Genomic DNA, 24,592 nt, shown 5'->3' with positions numbered 1-24,592 from the left:
TGCAGTTCTCTCCTACAACACCCAGCACCGTCAGGAGTCAGAGCCCACCCAACGGCAACTGGTTGTTGTTGTTGTTTAAACTTAGCTCTTACTAATTGGACTCTTGCTTAATTAAGGATTATATCTTAATATGAGGTCTACTTTTCAAGTTCATATCCATGTTTGGAGGTAGAGTGAGCTGTTCATTTCTGGTTAAACCCATTCTTAGAAATGGTTTGCATAACGACTGCTGCATATTTGCTTTTCCTTAATACAAACTGGACACTTTCAACTGGTCTTTAATCATCCATACAGGTTGGAGATGAATGTAGCCAGCATCATGGGTCCACTTCCTTGTGGCCAGTTTCTGGACTCTGTTCCAGGGTTACTCTGCCCTGGAATATTGGAAACATATGAGAGGGCTCATTCACTTGGGTCAATAAGTGAAAACCTTCTCTTTGTGGCTGGAAAAAACCATTCTACTGATGTGCAATACCGAATGCACTGGTGGCCTGGTCCCTGTGTGTGACAGCAGTAATTCCACCACTTTCTCTTACAGGTGGGCCTGTTGGGAAGAACTGGATCAGGGAAAAGCACACTGTTATTGGCTTTCCTGAGGCTGCTGAACACCACCGGAGAAATCCAGATTGATGGGGTGTCCTGGGACTCAATCACTTTGCAGCAGTGGAGGAAAGCCTTTGGGGTGATCCCACAGGTGAGTCAGCAGTAGCAGCAACCACCAAACGTGGCTAAGTGACATTCGACCTCAATGTGACACTTGGACGCAAGGCAGAGCCCTGGTGGAGCAGTGGTTCAGCATGTGGCTGCAAACACAAAGGTCAGGGATTTGAGCCCACCAACCACTCCATGGAGATAGATGTGGCAGGCCATTGCCATGGAGATGTACAGCCGTGGCAACTCTCTAGGACACTGACTGTCCGGCGGGGTCATTCTGAGTGGGCGCTCCCTGGAAACAATGGGTTTTCTACCCAGTAAATTCACATTTCTCGGGGAACTCATTTAGGGTGTGCTTCCGTCTCCCCCTATCACCGCGCCATGCTTTAGTCTTTTAATAGGGAGAAACATTTTTAAAAAGGGAAAAGAGGGGAAGGTGCTGAAAAATTGCCTTCAAGAATTTGAAATCCTCTGAGACACACCACATTAAAATACTAATCGTTGTGATAGCTTTTCTCCTGGCAGAGAGCAGGGTTCTCTGCCACGGCGCAGTGGCTTTGTTTTCACTGCCTTTCTGCCTCCCTCCCTCTCCTTTTTTCTTTTCCTGCTTCAGTGGTCTGAGCTCAATGTTAGCAATCACAGCAGGTTGAGAAATGCTTCCCAAGACATAAAAGATGCTGCTGAAACAACAAATACTGGGGAGCATGAAGTAGTGGAATTGAAAATCGCAAGTGTCATGATTGTTTTTTGTTCTTTGGGTAGGATGAACCATGTCAGATTAATCTGCAGCTATTTTTTGCTAAATGTCACTCTTGGATTTGAGTCACAAAAAGGGATCTCTCCTCGCCTTAGTCTCAGTGTCCCTGTGTCATTGTGCAAGAGGGCTTCTCGTGTCTGTGAAAAGGAGCCATGGGTCCCGATTTGAAATGACTCCAATGGAAACCAAGGAATCTGCTTCCTGGGACACAAGCTGGAAGGCATGTGGCACATTTCCTCTGAGCCTTTCTTTCCTTGCTATGGGCAGACTCACTGTTTTAAGGGTCCCTTTCTTGCCTTTACAATAAGTATGGACTGTATCTCACTACGATGGCCCTTTTGAACAGTGCTCTAGGTTTAACCCCAAATCAACATGCCAAGAGCATCTCCAGGTAGAGTGACTACAAATCTCACTTGAGAAAGAAAGCTTGTGTTTCTCTATGGGCAACCCTTCCGGCACATTTGCTCCTTTTGGTGAATGGGGCACTACATATCTTAATTGCCAGGCTGATATTTTGGATTCCTTTGCCTGGACTTGACCATGTGGCCAGCAGCTTACTCTTGATTGGGGTTTTAAAAACAGTATTGTTTTTCAGAAAGGAAAAAAAGAAGAGGGGAGGGTTGTCAGATGACTTAAAGACAAAGACTCACTGGGAATACAAGTATCCAAGTATCCGGAGGAGATCACACGAGGCTATGTAGAAATGTTGAAGAGTGAGGGAATGAACCGCATGGCTCATTTTAATCTAATTCTAAGAACAAGGGCAAATCCATAATTCTGACACTAAACCAAGAGATGCTTTCATTTTCCTAACCTTTTAATGGAATTTGAAATGAAATTTTCTGGTCCTGAACTTCGTTCTTTACAGAATAAAACAGAGAGCTATTTTTATTACTTTTCTACCTTTTGTTCCCTCCTATCTTCCTGACCTTGCAAGGGTATATAGTCCCTCAGGAGCTCTGTCTGACATGGCGCCATCAGGGGGCTCTGTGGGTCAATTGAGTGTTCGTTCTCAGAGACATGAAACAGGAGTTTTGACCAAGGAGCTTCCCCATTGCTCTGAATGATTTCCGTCTTCAGCTGTTGAATCACAAGGTGTCAATGGTTTTGGCAAGTTCTTACAGGTTTCTTTTAAATCTTCTATTGTTGTTCTTTTAAAAAAATATCTTCTCTCCTGTAGCTAGAACGCAGTCATAGAGAGTGTACTGCCTGATAGATGGGGTATTGTGTATATTTCATGGTGAAACCACTTTCAGTTTTCTCTACTTACCTGTATGGGCAGGTAAGGAGTAGTGAAGTCTATGGTCAGCCCCATGAATGTAGGTAATGTGAACACCAAGACTTAGACTCAACTCATTAAAATAAACAAACAATCGACGAATATTTGAAAGTGCATCATTTTAACTTGTATAACAATTTGTAAGCCGACCAGCTCTTCTTAATAAAGAATGAGTCCTACCTGTGCTTGCTATGAGACCTTCTTTATGATCCTCAAATACCGTGTCGACACGTGACTTTCCATGACAGAGGCGACTTCCATCTTCTTCCATGAGGAATAGCAGAGAAGGCCAAAATAGCTATCCGCAGCTCTGAACAATGAAATTAGAGATGCAGTAGCTCACATTAGATTTCATACTGCGGTCAATTATTAATCGCTTGCGTATATATAGGAAACATGGGTTCAGTTTGGGGCCAGTGCACCACCTGTCAGTCAGGGAAGGGTGTTGCTATGATGTGGAACACGTTTCAATGGACCTTCCAGGCTAAGACAGATTAGGGAGCTAGAGCTGAACATTTACTTCCAAGAGTCAGTCAGTGAAAACCCTATCAATCACAATGGTCTGATCGGTAGCATATCACCAGATGGCTCAGGACCAGGTAGTCTTCTGGTGCATGGGGTTGCCAGGAGATTGGAGCTACCATATCCTGTACACAAATTTAAATGATCAAAGCAAGTGTAGAGTTTTGTAATGTTCCCTGTCAAAAACCTTCTAGAATACACCACCTTCTTCACAGTATAAAGTCCAGATTCTCCCACTTGGCAATGAGATCTCAAGCCAGCATTTCCCAAGTGACCCACTACTCTCTTACCTGTTGTTGTTGTTGTTGTTGTTAGGTGCCATCGAGTTCATTCTGATTCATAACAACCCCATATACAACAGAAGGAAACACCTCCTGGCCTTGCGCCAGCCTCACAATTGTTTGTATTTGAGCTCATTTTGCAACCACCGTGTCAATCATTCTTGTTGAGGCCCTGCATCTCTTTTGCGGTCTCTCCTGATAACACATCCCGAGGACAGAAGAAGTCTAGCCATCTTTGCTTCTAAGGAGTGTTCTGGCTGTACTTCTTCCAAGACCAATATAGTTGTACTTTTGGCACTCCACTAGGAGCCCTGTTGGTGTGATGGTTACGTGTTGGGCTGCTAACCACGAGGTTAGCAGTTCTAAACTACCTGTGGTGCCACTGATGAAAGAGGAGGCTTTATATTCCCATAAAGATTTACAGTCTCAGGAACTCACAGGGGCAGCTCTACCCTGTCCTGCAGGGTTACCATGAGTCAGAATTGACTCATGGCAGTGAATTTGGTTTGGTTTTGTGTTGGCATTCCATGGCAATATTCTTCACTAGCACTGCATTTCAAGTGTACCGATTCATCTCAGTCTTCCTTATCCAATGTCCAATTTTCACATGCATATGAAGCATTTAAAAATACCCTGGCTTGTGTCAGATGCCCTTTCATCCTCAAAGTAACCTCCTTGCTTTTCAACACTTTAAGGAGGTCTTTTGTTGCAGATCTACCCAATGCAACACATCATTTGATCTCTTGCCTGCTGCTTCCATGAGCACAGATTGTGGATCCAAGCGAGATGAAATCCTTGACAACTTTAATCTTTTCTCAGTTTATCCTGATCATACCTATCGGTCCAGTTGTGCGGATTTTGGCTTTCTTTTTACATTGAACTGTAAGGCTGCAAGCCTTCATCTTCGTTAGCATGTCAAGCATCTCAGGTCCTCCTCACCACATATAAATGTGTGTCATCTGGATCTTCCAGGTTGTTATTAAACCTTCCAATCCTGATGCCATATCTTCTTCATACAATCTAGCCTCTTTGACTAGTTGCTCAGCATACAGAGGAGCCCTGGTGGCATCGTGGTTATGTGTTGGGCTGCTAACCATAAGGTCAGCAGTTTGAAACCACCAGCCACTTCATGGGAGAAACACAGGGATTTCTATTCCCATAAAGAGTGACAGTCTCGGAAACCCACAGGGGAAGTTCTGCAGCATTGACTCAGTGGCATTGAGTGTTTTTATACATATTGGATAAGTATGGTGCGAGTTTACAACCCTGACGCATACCTTTTTTGAGTATGAAACCATGCACTATTCCCTTGTTCTGTTTACATGGTTGCCTCTTGATCCATGTACAAGTTCCACATGAGCACAGTGAAGTGTTCTGGAATTTCTATTATTCTCAAGGCTTTCCATAGTTTGCTCTGATCCACCCAGTCAAATGCCTTGGCATATTCAATAGTACACAAGTAAACATCTTTCTGGTAGTCTCTGCTTTCAGTCAAGGTCCATCTGACGTCAGCAATGACAGCCCTTATTCCCTGTTCTCATCTGACTCCAGCCTGACCCTCTGGAAGCTCCCTGTCAACGGACTGCTGCAACTGTTATCGGATGACCTTCAGCCAAATTGTATTTGCCTGTGGTAATAATGACATTGTTCTTTAATTTTCTCATTCTGTTGGATCACCTTTCTTTCCTCTCTCATCTAGGTGCCTTGAATCAAGCTGGGCTTAGCACTCCTTGAAACGGCATTTTTCTGTTCACTTTTGCCTCAGCCTGAGACGTCTCCATCAGACATTGACACCTCCACGGCACACTCTGCCTGTTGGCCTTTTCTGACTCCCTCCACCTCGTGGACCCTTATTTGGACCCAACACTCACCTTCCAGCCTCACATGCATTCTAGAACCTGAGCTATTAGAATTATCTATAACTTTGTTCAATTTCCCATCAGTCCTGTAGACACTTAGGGAGCCCCCATACTGCACTCTGATAAGCATTCAGCTGCTGAAAGGCCAGTGATTCAAATATATCAGCTGCCCCAAGAGAGAAAGATGTGCTCGACAGCGCTGAGCAAAGATTACAGCTCTGGGGCCTCTCAGGAGCAGTTCGACTCTAACCTAGAGGATTGTTATGAGCCAGAATCGCCTTGACCCGCAATGGGTTTTGGCTTATTGGAAATGATTGGTTGGTACACATCTGAGTTCAGGAAGCCAATTTAAAACCAAACTATCAACAATCAAAGAAGGCTAGTCAGAATAATATAATAGAAATGCTAAGTTAAATATATATATATTTCTTACTAGTTGTTTCTGTCTTTTATTTAGTACAGAATACAATACCTTGTATGATAGGAATTCAAGACTTAATATTTTGTGCAGAACCACGAAATGAACTCTTTTTACAATGCACCTGGTTTTTAATAGGAAAGTGATTGATTTCTCTGGGCCCATTTCCTTATCTCTAAAATGAGATTATGGTAGTAACTATTTCATTGGGCTGTTGTGAGTATTAAATGAATTAAGACATGTAAAATGTCCCTAGCACACTTGAGTGCATGGTAAATACATACAGTGTTAGGCTCTTGCTCTGTCTTTAGTAGGTGGAATGTTATTGTGCAGATTTGATTTACAAGAAAATGTGGCATGCATTGCCAAAGGAGGAGTCCAAACCACTGTGTTGCCTATAAATCTTTGGCATAAAGCTCTGCTTGGTATTCTTATTTTTCCCCGCTGAGACCAAATGCAGCACCACTGTGTGCTTATGAATGAAGAATCATTTCTCTACTTCTTTAATTGCTATTGTAATCAATCACCACAGTAGCCAAATTGCTTTTCTGTTTTTATTTGCTGTCCAGTGCCAAAGCCTTAGGCCTGCTGGAGCCAGGCTCAGCCAGCTCCCTGAGCCCTCCACCGCCACCGAGTGGAGTCAGCTTCAGGAGAGAGATTAGTCCTGCGCTGAACAATAGTGCTCTCTTCATCCTTCCTTGATTCCCGAAACCACTCTTTACACTGGACATGGCATACAATAATTATCAGATGTTTGCACACCTAACATTCCTACACGGTGAAACAGAGCTAGGACGTCACTGGGCTTTATGGTTTCAGGTGTGCTTTTTGCTCCACAAACACTGGGTGGGTCTGCGCGCCCCAGAGCCAAGCCATAGACCTCGTCCAGTCCGTTTCACTTGTACACCGGGAAAGAGGCCTTACATGACTTCCAATGACCTTCCAGCTTTAGAGATACGTTTTTGAACAAGTTCAAAGAGCTTAGAAAACAGAACCGAGAAGCTTCATGGCATCACTGGAAGCAAGCGTGCTTGGTGTGATTTGTCAGACAGGAATGGAATGTCTGATTAGTTGTATGAAATCGAATTCTATTGGATCCAGTTCGCTCCGTGCATTTCCTCTAAAATGAAAGGACTGCTTGTTTGTTTTTTTAACTTTAATGTTAGACAGTGAACGCTAGACAAAAGACCTACAGAATTTTTCATTGAATTAAATCATAAATTTCAAACTCATGGGTATTTATGTTCAGAAAATGGTCTTCTACCTTTTGTAATTGTGAATATACATTTATTTCTAATGCAATTATTAATATACATTAAAACAAATATGCATTAAACATTGTATATTAATTACTTGGCTATTATAAAGAAACGACTATTTAATAGGTTGTTAATATAATTCCTCTAAAGACTATGATTTTTAGTAGTTGCTGATCCAGATGGAAGAAAAGTAACATGCATAACTCTATAACTTTTTATATTTTGTCTTCATATCAGTCTATTTATTCAGGCAACACAAATTGAACACAGACGGTGTGCATGGCTTGTGCTAAGGAGAGAGTGCACAGCAAACTAAGTCAGAGTCCAGGAGGAGACCTGGATGTTAAAAATACAGGCCTGACAACCATATAGAATCTAGACTATAGATCCTCGTATTGGCGGCAGGGTCCCTATGAGTCAGAATGGCCGATGGCAGTGAATGAATAATCTATAAACGCAAAGCACGGGTATGAGACCAGAAAGGTATCAGCTTGAAGGTTCAGCAAAGATGTCCCTGGGGAAGTGGCATGAATAAGGGATCTGAAGGGTGGAGGAGCTGGCCAGAGGAAGAACAGAGCAGAGGAGCTTCCCGGCAGAGGGGAGAGTGGTGTAAGGAAAGAGCACAGTTATGTGGGAGGAAGTGAAAGCCAGCGTTGTGGAGTGAGAGGAGGAGGATGTGGTCTCCAAGGGGAAGCTTCTTGGCCTGGGCGGCAGTGTGAGGGGCTCTGGTGGAAGCTGACGGTACAGAGCACTACCGACCTGGAACAGGCTTGCCTTGTACAGTTTCTCCCAGTCCAGGTGGACCACATGAGCATTCTTTCTCCGTCTAAGGTGATGGTGAAACCTCAATGGTTCAAGAAATATACTCCTTAATTCCCAAAGGGAAAAGATAAGTTACTTGAAACAATAACATCAGAAATGCTTTCAGGGCACCCATAAGCACGATATTATTGTTGCAGCAGTGTTTACGCATGAGATGTTAAAAGACGTTTTAACTCTATGGGCACATCCTAGGGGACAGCAATGTGGCAAGTCCTGTATCTCTCTTCTCCGCTCAGGAAAGGAGCATGTCCTTTGTCCTCTCAGCAGGGCATCCTCAGATTCCTCCCTCTGTGAAATGCATTCAGTTAAACCAGGCTGATACTGCCTGCAGGGGCAAAGGGCACGCTGGAACAATCAAGGGTGGCTGAAAAAGCAGATTCCTATGCTTTATCCTGGATTATGGTCTACCGTGAAAACGTTTTTAATGGCCAGAGTAATTCCCCCCATCCCTGAACATGAGGCTGTGGGCCCAACGAGTTTAGGAACTTAGGAGTTCAACAGTCTTTTGATTTCAAGTCTCTCCCAAATTTCAAAGCTGTGCCCGTCCCCTGTGCCGGTCTGCTCATGTAAGTGGAAGTGTGCTTTCACTTATAGACCAAATGGACAAGCGGGATGAAATGCGAGTGACAACGATCTCAACCTCTCACAGGAAGCTAAAATTCCACAGCAAATTAGAGGAAATGCATCAGCAAATAGGGATGTGTTCCAGCAAGGTGCTTGGATCCCACACTGTGTGTGTTGTTGCTGTTGCCACTGAGTTCATGAGGATTTGTTTGTAAGGGACATCGCTAGGGAAAACAAGCAAACCTACTTTTCTCACAACTTATAATTATTAGAGCTTCTTTATCCTAAAGGGATGAGGAATCAAAACGCATTATATTTCTTAAAAATTGGGGCAAAGCAATTATGATAAAATATTAAAAATTCACAAATCTGAAAGGCGACTAAGTGGGTGTTTGCTATATTTTTAAATTTGGTTTGCAATTTTCCATAATAAAATACATGAAAAAAAATAAAACGATATTTAACTTATGCATGTTTTCCGTATTATTATTTTCCTTATTGTTATAGAAAGTATTCATCTTTTCTGGAACATTTAGAAAAAACTTGGATCCCTATGAACAGTGGAGTGATGAAGAAATATGGAAAGTTGCAGATCAGGTAAGGATGCTAACTAAAATGACTTGGAAACATGACATCCTTCGACACAGAGCTGAGAATTTCACATGCATATCTTTGTGTGTGAGTGTGTGTGTGTGTGTGTCTGTGTGTGTATACAACTTTTAAATGGAATACTCCTATCTACCTGTATTCCCAGTACTTTGGAGAGAACTACCTCCCCAGTGGGAACCCTCCAACTGTTAGGTCCTAGAGATCACTTTCCAAAATGAGATGCATCACTGACAGATAAACCAGGGTAGCTGAAGGGGCCAATTGTATACCTGGATTATCTTTGATATGAGGAGTCATCTCTCTACACTGGTGGTTCTCAACCGTCCTCATGCCTTGACCCTTTCATACAGCTCCTCATGTTGTGGTGAGCCCCCAACCATACAATTATTTTCATTGCTACTTCATAACTGTAATTTTGCTACTGTTATAAATCGGGTGATCCCTGTGAAAGGGTCATTTGACCCCCAAAGGGGTCGTGACCCACAGGTTGAGAACCGCTGCTCTACACTGTCTTGTCTATTTCCTCCCTGGGTCCTAAAAGTCCCCACACAAAGAAGAGATTTGGGTTTGAAATGATCTAGTCCTTTGAGAAGCATGCGTTTAACCGAGAAGGATGATGATTCGAGAATTCCCTCAGATCCACATGGTCTTCTCTGAGACCAAGGAATCAGCTGACTTTGGGCTTGTGGCTAAGATTACACCCAGGCAAAGTACCATATGACCTGGATGAGGTACACTTCACCTGTTGAGGTCCTTGGGACTCCATACAGGAAATATACAGACTAGAATGGAATCATAGTTCTTAAGTGACACCTACGGTTACCCCAAAGGCAGTTTACTCTATTTCAAGAGTTTATATGGAGGAATTTGGGGGGGTAAGAAGAGTATAGGAGATGTTCTTAGTTCCCTTAATAATATCTCACCTGTAAAAGATTAATTCTTGATGAGTAGGCTTATATTAAAGCAAAATGAAACCTGAATTCTTCTGATTCATCAAACTTGGCGTTTTAATCCTAAACTCTGGATGGTAGCAGGTGAGAATCGTGGGGCCTAGGAACATTGTAATTCAAAGGTCTTTGTAGAGAACTGCTTCATTCCACGGTTTCTGTACTTTGCGGTCCATGTTTAAGCGCAATTCTGTTGATCCCGAATGCGCCTTCATTTTCTGCATCCTTTCAGAATGAGCCTTGCCAGCTATGAAATACCTGTGAGTGTTAAACACTTACCCGTTGAGTGCTCAACCCTAACATGCCTCTAATAAAATGCCTGCACATTAACTGTTGTCATTACCAAAGTTTCCTATTACCAAACCAGCACAGGAACTTAAAAAAAAACCATTTAACTAAATTGCAGGGAACACATGCGAAGACCTTTGATGGGGCAGTAGGGAATGCACGAGGAGACACAATGGGGATGGGGAGGGGGGACCTCGGGATGGAAAACACATCAAACTTTATAAAATCTATAGGTATTGCCAAACCACAGCATGTGTCCAGGGAAACGGGGACATGCAAATATTCTGACAAGACCTATTTAAGATTTTAAATGCCAATATAATGTAAAAATTGTACCTGTGTAGATTTTTGTTTGATCATTTCAGTAGTAGGTACGTCTTTTTACTGATCCTCGTTAGTAATTGCTGCTCCTGTGGAGGCGGGATACTGCCCTAACATATTGCTGTGTACTCTGAACAGTAGTGATCAATTTTGTTGAAGAAAACCCAGAGTACCAGGCCCATCCACCATTCAACAAACTTCCTAAAGAAGCAGAAAAGACGTGGGCTTAAAATTCCTTAGGTCTGGAAGTTTTCTCCCCGCTGCCATTGAATAAATTCCACTCAAGGGACGCTACACAGGCCATAACTCTGAACAGGAGAGCAGACAGCCTCATCTTCCTCCCGCAGAGAGGCTAGTGGGTTTAAACTACTGACCTTGAGGTTAGCTGCTGACCATTTACCCTTAGCACCCCAGGGCTCCATGGGCTTACTTTTTATTCTTTTATTACTGATCACCTCATTTATTTTCCAAACTGGAAGACTGTCAAGTGTGTAGACTCTACATTTAAAAGGTTTCTGGGACGAAAGGTGTAAATCAGTACTGTCCAAGACAAGCAAGGATGATTGTGCTCTTACCCTCGTCCTCTGTGTAACTTTAGTGTGAATCAGGTCTCAAGAGTGCGATGAAATTGAGGAGAGGTAGAAAGCCAAGCACCTGAATTCTCCCCCTACGCACCTCCTGCATAAATCACCCTCTCCCAAAATGAAAATAGAAAGCAAAAATGCCAAGCCAAGAGACACTCTTCTTTGCTTAAACTTTGGCCCCAAGCCCCCTTATCCTGATCTGGACTAAAAGTCATAAAGCCACGAGGCCTTGAGGCTAGCAACAAACTCTCAGGCTTAGAACCCAGGCTGGCCCCAGAATTCTCCCTTCTGTAGGCACTCTAGACACATAGCTTCATCATGGCTCCCTGGGCCTCATCACATTGTGGACAAATTAAGCAATTGCAAGGGTGAGAAAGGCCTAGAAGTCTTGTGGTCTTACTTCCCCATCCTAAAATCACCCACCTTTAGAGAGCTCTTTGCCCTAGGAACAGTGCTAACTTGACTTTATGAAGTGCTTACACCATAGAGAATCCCCAAAGAGACAGAAATCCATGGAAAACATAAAAACAGACCTTAAGCACCTAATAATGTCATAGAGTTATTGTAAGCGTCAGGCCTTTTATGTACAATGGCGTAGTGTAGTGACGGCCAAATAATAGATGCTAAGTAAATAAATGTTAGCTATTGTGATCTTGCTTCTCTCTGGGCCTTATTTGGCCATGTCTTAGATGTTTTCACAGAACTTCAATTCTGGCCTCCTTTTACTTACTCTTCCTGGAAATTGTCAGACGTCTCCGTAGCTCTGTAGAGACTTCTATGTTGGAGACTCCCAAGTTTGCCTGGCCCCAGAGCTCCACACTTGTTCCGCGGTCTGATAGACATTTCAGCGTGGATAAGCAAGTGTTTCTTATCTGGCTCACTCACACACCTGTTCTGTATTCCTTATCTCAGTGATTGGCTTCATTACCCTACAGTTACTCAGAGCAGAGACCTGGGACTCATTGTTAATTCTCAAATTCCCCATTGGCACTCACATGACAAATTCCTATCTTTTCACCTCTCACAAATATCTAGACCGTATAGACTCTTCTTTGTCCCTCTCCTAAAACAGCCTTCTAGCTGGTTTTCTTCTCGTCGGCTCCTTAAAGTTCATTCTGTTGCTCTTCTTTGATGGCAACCCCAATAGCTTGTTTCTGAACTTCTGATTGCCCTCTGGACAAAGACCAACCACACTCCTTAAAGGGACTTACAAACTTCTTCACCATTTGGGCTTTGCCCAAAGCTCGCTAAACAGACTTCTTCCCCTGTCCAACTTCCCATCGTCTAACCACATGGCATTTATTTTGTGTGATCCCAGGTGTTTTCACATGTACCTAGACCACTTCCATCAGCCACTCACTGCCCGCTCCTGCTCACCGTCCAAACTTCTCTTTGATCGTCCTTTCTTCCAGGAAACCTACTCTGATGTCCAGGAAGGGAAGGACCCTTCCTCAGTGGTCCCTATACTGCCACCCTTTTATAGCATGGGATAGAAATTTATGACTGATTTGTGTGCCCCCCTCCCCCGGATTGTAAGTTCCTTGAGGGCAGGGATCATGTCCTACTCGTTGTTGTATTTCCACTGCCTAGAATAGTGTTAAGGAGCCCTGATAGGACGGTGGTTAAGTGATTGGCTCCCAACCTGAAGGTCTCTCTCTGACTGGAACCCACCGGTGGCTCAGCAGAAGAGACATGATGATCTATTTATGTTAAAACTAACCAAACCTGTTGCTGCCAAGTCGGGGACCACTCACAGTAGGCCTGTCCCCTAGGGTTTACAGAGCTATAGTCTACCAGGTATCTTTAAACCACGGCCCGCAGGCCACATGCGGCCCGCTGAGGACATTTATCTGGCCCACCGGGTGTTTTTGCCCATTTATTTTTTCACTTCAAAATAAGATAAGTGCAGTGTGCACAAGAATTTGTTCATAGTTTTTTGTTGTTTTTTTTTTAAGTATTGTCTCCAATGGGTTTGAGGGACAGTGAACTGGCCCCCTGTTTAAAAAGTTTGAGGACCCCTGGTCTACACAAACAGGCTGCTGTGTATTCCCTCCACACCATCTGATGGGGGTGAACCACTAAGCTTTCATGTAACAGCTGCTCAGGGACTCAACTGCTACATTAGTAGGGTGCCCTCCCTGAAAGATTCCAGCCTAGGAAGTCCTATGGGGTCTCCTCGTAGTTAGAATCAACGCAACAGCGTACAATCTCCACTACCAAGTAGTATGGGGCACCTGTAGTGTTCAATGCTGATTGAATGAAAGAATAAGTAAATGCTCCTTTCATGGACAAAACATTGGTCAAGGGCATTCCATCATCCAAACAACCCTGTGGCTAGAACACGACGGACATTCCCTCCCTCTTTTTGGAGGAGGAATCAGAGCCACAAGAATCCACTTGTTGCTAGTAGATGCTGGAACAGGGCAGCATACCTGACTTCCTGTTCACAGGTTATTGCCCCAGTGCGACCCAGAATCAAAGCACCCCATCTATTGGATTTAGAACACGGGCTTTTGGGGGATCATTGTTTGCTTTTCAGATGACGTCTTCTAGCATAGTTTCCATCCTTCCACATACATCCACCGACAGCCAGGTAAGTTGGGCTAGAGAGCAAGCTCAACATCAAAGGAAGGGCTTTTGAAGTTGAGGAGTTGCCCGGGAACACCTTCAAGGTGGCCAGATGAGTACCAAAAGGTGTCCACGTGTTTATTTTTACAACCGGCACTAATGGACCCTCCAATCCAACCATGATCCCCCTTCTGATCTCTCTCTCTCTCTCTCTCTCTCTTTCTTTTTCACGTTTCCCCATCATAAGAGCAAACTCTTGCTCCATAGTAACTTTTCAAAATTCAGCAATAGCTAAAGTCAACATTTTGTAGAAAACTGCCTGATACTTTACAAACTATCAACATGTCGTTTGATCCACCGCAAAACAAGACTCCTGCTTGGTAAATAGGAGCATTCACCAGTGTGAACTCAGTAGCATAAAGCTAGCCATTCATTGGGTCATTAAAGCAACTCTTTACAATCACAAACTATCAGTGCATTGCTGTAAAAGAAAAACGTTGTATTGGTGGGTTAGAGTGAGAGGTGAAGATCCCAACAACTTTTGAATTCACCTTCCTTTGGACAGGGCGGATTTAAAGTTAGCATTTGTTTTTAATCTGTTGGTAAAATGGGTTGTGATGATATGATTCTATAAGGAATATTACATTGGGATAGGTGATATATAGATATTTGGGTGTGTTACACATATTCTTATATGTAGAATATATAATTTAAATAAATGATTCGGCTGGTAAAGATCACCAAATTGGATGATCTCTATAAAGATATCCATTTTAATCCCTCCCCACCTCGGCACCAAGTCATAGCACCTCAAATAAACAGTAATTTCCCGATTATTTCCTTCCTAGCCAGTCTATGAGCCTCATGGGATTAGCTGCTTTCTGTACCAGTTAAAGAGCTTGGCACCTAAAAGGCCCTCCCTGAACGTTCCAGAATGAGTGAAGTACAGAACTGAAACAAGCCGTAGATGTTTCCTTGGGTGCTGCCTAGATGAGAAACAGATGTTTGCCCAACTGAGCCCAAATAAGGGGAGGTGGGGCTGATATGAAATGTAGTCTCAGAACACTGATGTTTTCAACTCCTCCCCGCTCCCGCCCGCCCCCCCCCACCCACACACACACACTGATTGGGCATCCTTACCTCCATGTCCTTAAACTCCTGGCTCTAAGCACAGTGCTCCTTCTTTTCTTTTCTGCAGGTTGGACTCAGAAACGTGATAGAGCAGTTCCCTGGGAAGCTTGATTTTGCCCTTGTGGACGGGGGCTGTGTCTTAAGCCATGGCCACAAGCAGCTGATGTGCTTGGCCAGATCTGTGCTCAGTAAGGCGAAGATCTTGCTGCTTGATGAACCCAGTGCTCATTTGGATCCCATGTGAGTTTCAGAATTTGGCTAGTTAACCGTTCAGTGGGAGCGGGACAATGGGGCCTACTCTCTATGGACATATATTCCCATTAGGCTGTCTGCAAGTGGAGGAGCCCCTCCAGGAATGAAATAATTGCCAAGTGAAAAAGTCCCGATTGATGGCTGCACAAGGGCTTATGTCCTAGACTAAAAGCCCTGTGTTCTCTGACGAGCATCATTTTAGAATCTCACACAGGCACCTAACACCTCTTGTCAACGTGGAGTCCAGGGGTGTAATTGGATACTTAGGATTTTCCATTGTATTCCATTTGTATCATATGGAATATTTTTAGCATAAAATAAAGATTGTCAAGTGCTTCCTGATAATTGAAAAAATGTACTCACCTGCCTGATTTTCTTCAAAACCATTATTCAGTGCAATTATGGAAACTTAGAATGTACCCCAGATTGGAAAGTTAATTGGGGCTCCTTCTGTCACCATTATGATACAAGTACTTAAAGAAGGAGAAAACTGTAAAGAATGGAACTGACAAAAGAATGGGCAGGTATCCAGTGATAAAGGCAGGCTATGGATGCTGCCTAACGTTTTACGGGAACTTCCTTTTCTAGAACATACCAAATCATCCGAAGAACTCTAAAACAAGCATTTGCTGATTGCACAGTCATCCTCTGTGAGCACAGGATAGAAGCGATGTTGGAATGTCAGCGCTTTTTGGTGAGTGTAATTCACTTAAAATTGGATTTTCTCCTTGACTCTTCTTAACAGTATCAACTCTGACCCCTCCTGCAAACCGTTGCCCTGTAACGCGCTTCCTTAAATTCTGCATCCTATTGCCTTCCAGCTTACTCAGCATCGCGATGCAAGGTTCTTGATTTGCTGAGCCATGGGTTTAGATTAGAATGAAGTGACTCCAAAAGACTGCAACATATTTCCAGACAACATTAATCTATGGGGACATCTGTACTTTTGAGCCTTTTATTTGGGTATAGATGCTACGTTAGAAGTCAGATGTTGCTACTTAAAACAAATAGCAAGTTCCGTAGCTAACTCCCTTTTGTGTGGGTGGCATCTAGGACAGGCAGGGGTTTTCCTGTGCTCTGAAGGATGGGGTTAGAGGCAGTGGTTGAAAGGTCCACATTGTTTCCTTTATTCATCATCGGGAGCTCAAGTTATGCCTCTCTCAAGCACCTTCTCATTGTGTGTATAGAACTGTGGCAAATCCCTTCCAGTGATGTTTACACGTTCCCTCGGGTTTAGTCACAACGTTCTAAGGCTACTCCATCCCGTCATTTCTGCTAAATCTTTTGAGCCTCCTGGAAGCAAATGTCTTCCTCATTGAAAGATTATTGTTCCCATCATTGTTGCTGAGCTTCACGGGACCAATTAGGGGACAGGCTCGCAACCTCTTGCCCTGCCACAGGTGGGTTCAGGAGGGTTGACCAGAGCCCTTCTGTCCTCTGGCCGTGTGGCTTTGCTCCATTTGCACATGTGGAGGTAGCATATGAAACACATCTATGTGGAATTGTCAGGGTTCAGATCAATTGTTGTAAGGTTCATTCGTTCTGTAAGCTGTAAGGGATTTCATACAGGTCATCGGTGGGTTAGAGGCTCCTGGTGCTCCTCTAAAGAAGTGCCTTATCAAACCCTGTGCTGGCCCTGCTGTTGGCTTCCATTTAGTTGATTCCAATGCCTAACTACCCAATCAGACAGAGTAGAAGCGCCCCAGAGGGTGGTCTAGGCTAATATTTATGGAAATAGAGCACTGGATCTCTATCCTGCAGAGCCCCTGGGTAAATTCAAACTACCCACCTTTTGGTTAGCAGTTGAGGGCTTAATCATTGTACCACCAGGGCTTCTCATCCAGTGTCCTCTTTGAAAAAAGAAAACAAACCCACTTCTGGCTGCTCAGTAGAACAGCACAGACAGCTCATTTGACACAGGGCTTAAGCAGCCCGTCCTCCAGTTGACTTTGACTCCATTACTGCCAGAGGAGAGCTGTGTTCCCCTGGGCTCTCGCTGACTGAGTTTCTGGAAGACCCTTCTTTGGGGGGAGCACCTGGTTAGACTTGAACTTCCAGCCTTTCTGTTAACAGCCAAGCACATTTAACCATCGGCACCACCAAGGCACTTACCATATGGTAGATCCTCTCTCGAGCGTGAGGACGTAGCAATGAGATGTAAAATGCTTAACTGTTCGAAAGGCCAGCCTTTGGACCCTGCTGTCTTACTGCCTTTGCTTTCCTTTGAGCCTCTTCCTGCCCCTGCTCTGATGTAACCTGCCTCATATCCGATATCTTACTAATGAGGCCACTTCCCTAGGTCATAGAGGAGAACAAAGTGCGGCAGTACGATTCCATCCAGAAGCTGCTGAGCGAGAAGAGCCTCTTCCGGCAGGCCATCAGCCCCTCGGATCGTCTGAAGCTCTTCCCACACAGAAACTCCAGCAAATACAAGTCTCGGTCCAAAATCGCCGCTCTGACGGAGGAGACGGAAGAAGAGGTGCAAGAAACGCGGCTCTAGAGAACAGGCCACTGTTGGCCTGGGGCACGTCCCTTATGGAGTCCAGGGCAAGAACGCTGGCGGATGCCTCACAGAACAAGGATCAATAATGTTTCAGAAAAGGGAAAATTAGGAGGAAGTAAGGACATTCATCGGGGTCTGGATTCATGGCTTCCTGACACTGGTCAGCTTGTGTGACAGGTAACCTCAAGCTCGTGGAGGTTTCCCGTTCATGTTACACAAGCCGCAAGGTCTCTGCAAGGTCTCGCCCATTGGTTCTGTAATTGGAAGGTGGCTACACGTCAAGCAGCTTAATAGCGTGGGGAAATGCGATCATTTGTACAATTGGAGACAGACAGAAACCATATGACTTAGACGTTGAAATGTTGGTAACTGGAAACTTTAGCAGTTTATTTCCATTTATATTCCCACTTATCTCTTCTTCCACCAAGATATTTGCAGCCAGTAACTTGCAGCCCCAAGATCTTTAGAAGCACAACCAAGGTGTCTGTTAAGCCAGTGTTGGAATACGGTGAGCGTTGCAAGAGAGTTCACCAAAGTATGCCTTACTCTGTATCTAGTAGGGGAAGGGAATCTTCAGACTCTGGAAATTGGGATCAGGACCTACAGCTCTAACAGTGATCCAAGTCATTCAGATAATCAAGCCACGCCCCTTGCAGGGGGCTGTTACAGTCCCATGCAGGAGACAGAGGCTAAAACAAGCAAACCAACCAACGAACAGGATCACGGTCCAGGGCGCTCTTTGGCTTCAGGCTCCCTAGGAAAGCCTCAGACTGTCTGTGCTGAATGGGAGCGAGAAGACATCCTTCAGGAAGAGTCCAAACGGAATAAACTTGTTTTATATGCTCCTGTTAGGGAATTTTTATGATACAAATGAAATTTTCTCTAGGAAATGTTATTTATTTTAATAATGTTTCAGACTCGCATGTAACATTTCTGTATTTGAAGAATGATCATTTTATGGATTCTATTTGTATAAGAGAATTTTTATATTTTGAAATGTTGACATTTGATGGCACTAGGTATATTTTATGATACATTACCTTCTGTTAAAACTAGGGTGGGGTGGGGGGGGGGCCTAAGGGTGCTCTTGGCCAAGGGCCCTGAATTGCCTTTCTGAGGTGACCAGAAGCCCGGGAGTGCTGCCCATGCTACACAGGCCTGTAGCAGCAGCTTCCCTCTGAGGTGCAGTCTGGGGATGATGCTCATACACTCTGATTGCTAGGAGGGCCGCCATGGCCTTGCAGCTTGCAAACCAGCCCTGAAGAACATTCCATTCTATTTATTACTGTCAGGAAAACACTTGTCAATAAAAATCCATGTATTTGTGGGATGATCACCCATGTTTCCGTGTGTTTGTTCAGTGTGGTGTCCCTTCAGTCTCTCGCCCCAGGCTCCGTGGCTCTGGAATACAAACTGTGATTCCTCCCGATGCAGCCTCTCCGGGGCTCCCACGTGGGTCCAGACCTGTGTGAGGCTTTTTTGTTTTACAGGCACGCAATTCTGCCAGTGCCCACGTATTGGTCTGTGAGCGTATTCACCTAGCTTCTGGAAAGTGAGGGCAAGTCATCAAGGAAAACTGCTTTTCCACCAGGACCCGGAGGTCTGCCCTTTCTCAAGCCCCCTTTGTGAAGGGCGAGGCCTCTTTGTCCTCCGGTCCTTTTGCAGACACTTCGTCGTGAAAGGTGACAAACCCAACCCAACGCATTGCCCCTGAGTCGATGGCACACACTGCAACCCTGCAGGGCAGGGCAGACTGCTCCTTTGTGGTTTGGAGACGTTCCTCTCCGCTCTCTCCCAGAGAGGCCGGTGGGCTCAATCTGCTGACATCATGGTTAGCAGCTCAGGGCATAAGCTGCTCTGCCACCAGAGCCCCCGACGAAAGGCACAGGCCCTGGCATATGGTAGATGGACCCAAACACCTGTGGGCATCGAATCCCTTCGGACTCATAGCCAATCCATGCAGGTGTGGTGAGCGGGCTAACAGATACCAGGCATTTCTCTGTGCTACTGTTGGCTAGTTTTGAACCACCCACCTTTGGTCTTCTTATTGTTGTTGCTGCGGTGTCCTGCTGAGGTGACTCCCTAGATGACAGAGTAAAACTGCCCCATAGGGTTATCTCAGACTGTAATCTTTACGGAGCCGATTGCCAGTGGTGTTTGGTGCTCTTGTTGCTGAATCCATAACCATTGCGCCAACCGAAGGACCAACCAGTTATGCTCTCCAGGGACAAGATTCCTTCTGAATGCCAGGTGCTCCCAGCCCATGGAATCTTGATTGGAGAGATCTGTTTTCACACGTGAGCCCCGAGGGCAGTCTCTGAGCACTCTCTCTTCCAGTTCATTTTGAGACCAGCAAGGAGGGGCACACGAAGCTGGACAGGGCCACTGAGACCAGAATGCAACAAAAGGAGCGCTCATTCTGAACCCCCGCATCAAACCAACAGTGAAACAAGGAAGCATCATGAATGACTCTGTTCTTCCCAAGAGTTGGCTTTTTCTCATCCCAGCTCTCTCCCGCTCTCCCCCACTAAAAATAACAATCAGACACAATCGTTGCCCCAGACTTCCCTTTTTCTTCTTCTTCTGTTTGATTTTGGAGTTCACTTGTCTCAGTCTACACCCATTCCCATCTGAGATACACGTTCCTCTTTCATTTCACATGATGTCCTTCCTCATAGTGAGAAAAAAATAAAGCAAAAAGCACGAAACAGTGACCTTCCTTCCAGTAACTGGGGACCTACCAGGGTTGGGAAGTTGCCGCCTCTTAGAGTCAAAGGCCCATAAAACCCCAAGGTAAACAGTTTTGTAGTTTGCCAAAGAGCCAGCCTCAAATATTAGGTAGAAGACAATTTAGAATGAGATTTAAAGACCTCAATATATAAAAGAAAACCTGTTTATCCTGTTACAACAGGAATGGACAACTTCAATTTGCTACTAAGAATACAGTGAAAAAGAAAAAACCCTACACATGCAAACACGTGAGGGGATGAGAACTCCAACAGGTTAAGAATTAAAAGCTGCCCCCTTGTGCAGATCCACAGGGATCTGAAAGACAATTTGTCATTTAAGAAGGAACTGGATGCTGAAAACCATGTACTTTCTCAGTGGAGGGGAAATTCCTGGCAAGAGTTTGGGATTTGTTATTTATTTCTTATGAGAGAAATACTCGCTTTCCGGTAACTCAGTTTCTCTAGTTATAAAATGGTATCGGGCTTTGTGAAAAAGGGCCGGATATATGTGTCTAGGTGAATATGCTGAAACAGGTCTTCAATCTCCTGCGACAGAATGAGCGAATACAGCACTAATGAGAGAGGGCTGCCGAATCAACACCTTAGGAATGCATCTTCCATTCAGCCAAGAGTTAACCTTCTGCAAAAATAAATACATAAATTGCAGATTAACCTTCAAGAACTAGCTTGATTCATGGGAAGACTTAGTTCATTGTTAAGATCACCAACTTCCCAGAACACAGATGTCAAAGACCAAAATGAGCCCAGAACCTCACACAAAAATCTAAATGAAATCTACGACACATTTTCTCTTTAAGCCATTTTTGATCATTGGAAATTAAGTTTGGTGGGGACGGGGTATAAACAGCTCTTTATGTTATTTTCCATTCACTTTGGGCACTGAGACCAGTAATCAATCAGCAGTGGCTGGTAGACTAATAAATAAATTTAAAACTGGTTTATAAAATTTTTTACAATTAATTTTGCAACTAATTACATAAGTAAAGTTAAATAGTCATAATTTTAAAAAATTATAATATAAAGAAGTAAGCTTTCTCTGTTTTATTCAAAGACAGCAATGCATTGGGCCATATTCGATTGTTTGACCAAAGTTTATGTCAAAACGAGTAAAATCAAGACGATTTTTAAGAAACATCTCTCTAAAGCAAAAAAAAAATCACAATAAAGACATATCCTTTGCCATCTAGTTGATTGAAAATAATATTGAGCACTCATGTGTTGTGTTTTGTTCTGTTTTTAACAATTGAGGGGGTTTATTAGGGAAGTTAATAGATTACAAATCAGGATTAATAAACACGAAGGATACAGTCACTGGTCTCCTCAGCCAGCAGCCAAGTCTCTCTCCGGTTGTTGGGTTCTCAGTTACAGGCTGATCAGGAAGCCAGCCCACCTGTCACTCTGTCCCACAGTCCCATAGTCTCAGGCCAGGTAGGGGAAGGTACCCTGTCGTCTCCAAGCTGCTCCTTTGAGTCTCTGAGCCACTGTTGGTGAGGCATCTGCTCCTGGCAGCCTCTGCCACTTCAGGCAGAGATCTTGAACTTGCTCTTCCAAGGACCTCGAGGTCTCCCTCCTCTCTGCTCCTGCTTCAAAGATGGCTCATCCTGAGAGCCAGGGGGTGGTGACAAAAAGATGCCTTGTTTGCATAGTCCCCAGCCAATCGTTTGGTGGGAGTTGCAGAGACTTGACCCCCACGTGTTTCTACTGTGTTGTTGTGAGATGCCATCCAATCGGCTCTGGTCCATAGTGATCCTGTCCACAACTGAATGAAACATTGCACCGTCCTACACTCAGAAGTGTTCCTCTGCCTGAGCCCATTCATCCAGTCCATCTCCTCCAGGATCTTCCTCTCTTTCGTTGCCCTTCCACTTTACCAAGCATGACATCCTTCTCCGAGGACTGATATCTCTTGACAATATGCCCAAAGCATGTAAGGTGAAGTCTTGCCATCCTTGTCTCTAAGGAGTGCTCTGACTATACTTCTTCCAATTGAGATGGATTTGTCCATTTAGCAATCCATGGTATTTTCAATGTTTGTTCTCCAGCACCACAATTCAAATGCGTCAATTCTTCTATGGTTCCTTATTCTGTGTCCAACTTTCACATGGATGTGATGCAACGGAGACTACTATGGCTTTGGTCAGGCGCACCTTAGTCCTCAAAGTAATGTCCTTGCTCTTCAATACTCTAAAGAGGTCTTCAGCAACAGATTTACCTAACTCAATACATCTTTTGATCTCTTGACTGCTGCTTCCATGAGCATTGACTGTAGATCCAAGCAAGATAAAATCCTTGACATCTTCAGTCTTTTCTCCATTTATCAGGATGTTACCTGTTGGTCTAGATGGGAGGATTTTGGTCTTCCTTACATTGAGTTGGAATCCATACTGAAGGCTACAATCCTCGATCATCATCATTTCTTTTATGCGCTTTAGCTACTCTATGATTAAGAGCAAGTTTCAGTCTCTTCTGACATCACTTTGACCTTTTCTTTCTTTCTTTCCTGTTCTTTTAATGACGCTTTGCCTTCTTCTTGAATGATGTCCACCCATCACTCCTCAGGTCTTGTCATTAGCGGTCAATGCATCAACTGTTTCCAAGATGGTCTCAAAATTCTGGTGGGAGAGATTTGAGGTTGTGTTATGGAAGCCCATCTCCAGGATTTTCTCTTATGCTACTGCTGGGTGTATTTGAACCTCTCCACAAGGGTATAATCTGTACAGAAACAGGCTGCCACCTCTTCTTCCCACAGAGCCAAGAGGAACGTGTCTTCCCACAGAACCATGATTGTGTCAGCATGTTTGTGATCAGAGAGAATCCTTTGGTGAGGGAGATTTTTTTTAAAGTTATGTATGTCTTTATATCTCCCAATTGGATGCAACCCAGTCTGTGATCAGCCAAACCACAAGCACATACCTTCTTTGCTTCTTGGAAAGGCACACCGGCCTTATGCATGTCAGTGAAGCAAGCATACTGCACGATGGGAACCACGGTCGTAAAATGAAGCACTCACAGTGAGGTTGTAGTGACTATTACATTCTCTTATATTTTTCTGGTCAGTACAGAAAAAGTATTTGGGGATATTTTAAATATTATCCAAAGTAGATACATAGTAGATGTATAGACGTTTTCCTGCTTTCTATGTGCTGGAATAGTTTATGTATCATTAAGCTTTCCTCTAAAACTCTTTGAGCCCAGTGTTTTTGTTTTTGCTACCTTTGATTCCTATTTAAAGGGGGAATGCTCTTTAAGAATTTAGTTCTATAATAATTAGTCTTGTAGATTTTCTCCACCAGAATCCATTTTTATTATTTTTTAAGATATCAATTTCCCTGGTTCATTTTATTTAAAAATTTTTTTTCATGATTCAAGGGCTTATTAAGAAAGTTGACAAGTTGAAATGCCAGAGAGAAATGTTGAAACTTGAGTTATCAGGACATGTTACAAAGTTCTATCAAATCTACTAATAAATGCCCAAAGGACATACCAGTCTGCTACAAGGCCTAACCTAAAGGCATTCACCTTAAGTTCTGTGGTCCAGCAAACCCATTTCTCGGAAGTAAGTGCCCAGTGCCTTTGAGAGACAGCATTATAATTTTATTGGAGAACATTATATATCATCCCCATAGGGCATAAGGTAATACTATTGATCATATCAGTAGTTTAGCCAGTGGGATAGAATTTAGTGCATTGTGGAGAAAAGGAAATTATACATGTTTAGGCTAGGTGGTTTTTTGTTTTGTTTTGTTTTGTTTTTTAGGAGGAGGCAGTGCAGCAGGTTTATTAAGCAGTTAAGTTAAAATACACTGGGACAGACCCCCAGTGGGTCTACATCACTGAAGGGTGAGAGTAGTGAGATGCTGCCACGAGCTGGCAGGCCCTTTGTATATGTCTGGCAGAGGCATTGAGTTTGAGACTGGGGTTTTTCAAAAATAGGTGGTTGTTCCTGGTTGGCTGGGACCCAACTGTGTCCCTATTTGACAAGGTCCTGGGTGGTCAGGCTCATGACCTCCAGCCTCCCTGTTTCTGGTATGTGGTGAGTTAGACAGGTCAGGCTGTTCTCCCTGTCCTTGTTATTTCCCACTCAGACAGGCCAGGCTTTTAGGCCACAGTATATGAAATCCTGACTTGTGCAGATGAAAGGTTTTTTGTTTTTTTTCGTCCCCGAATCATGTTCCTTTTATTTATTTATTTATTTATTTATTTTTTAATCAATTTATTGGGGCT

General features: G+C 43.8%; 1 protein-coding gene across 1 annotated transcript in view; it reads left to right on the top strand.

The window, feature by feature from the left end:
* Positions 1–18,648, top strand: part of CFTR (CF transmembrane conductance regulator) — a 180,504-nt gene extending 161,856 nt beyond the window's left edge. Inside the window, exons 23-27 of the mRNA XM_045288937.1 lie at positions 539–694; positions 8,923–9,012; positions 14,931–15,103; positions 15,704–15,809; positions 17,415–18,648. Coding sequence (XP_045144872.1) covers positions 539–694; positions 8,923–9,012; positions 14,931–15,103; positions 15,704–15,809; positions 17,415–17,615 — 726 coding nt within the window. The 3' untranslated portion in view covers positions 17,616–18,648. The remainder of the gene's footprint in view (positions 1–538; positions 695–8,922; positions 9,013–14,930; positions 15,104–15,703; positions 15,810–17,414) is intronic.
* The last annotated feature ends 5,944 nt before the right edge of the window (positions 18,649–24,592 follow it).

This window comes from Echinops telfairi, unplaced genomic scaffold, assembly GCF_000313985.2.
Source record: "Echinops telfairi isolate 266 unplaced genomic scaffold, ASM31398v2 ScPeMD7_23;HRSCAF=83, whole genome shotgun sequence".
NCBI lineage: Eukaryota > Metazoa > Chordata > Mammalia > Afrosoricida > Tenrecidae > Echinops > Echinops telfairi.
This window is presented reverse-complemented; position numbering and strand designations above follow the sequence as displayed.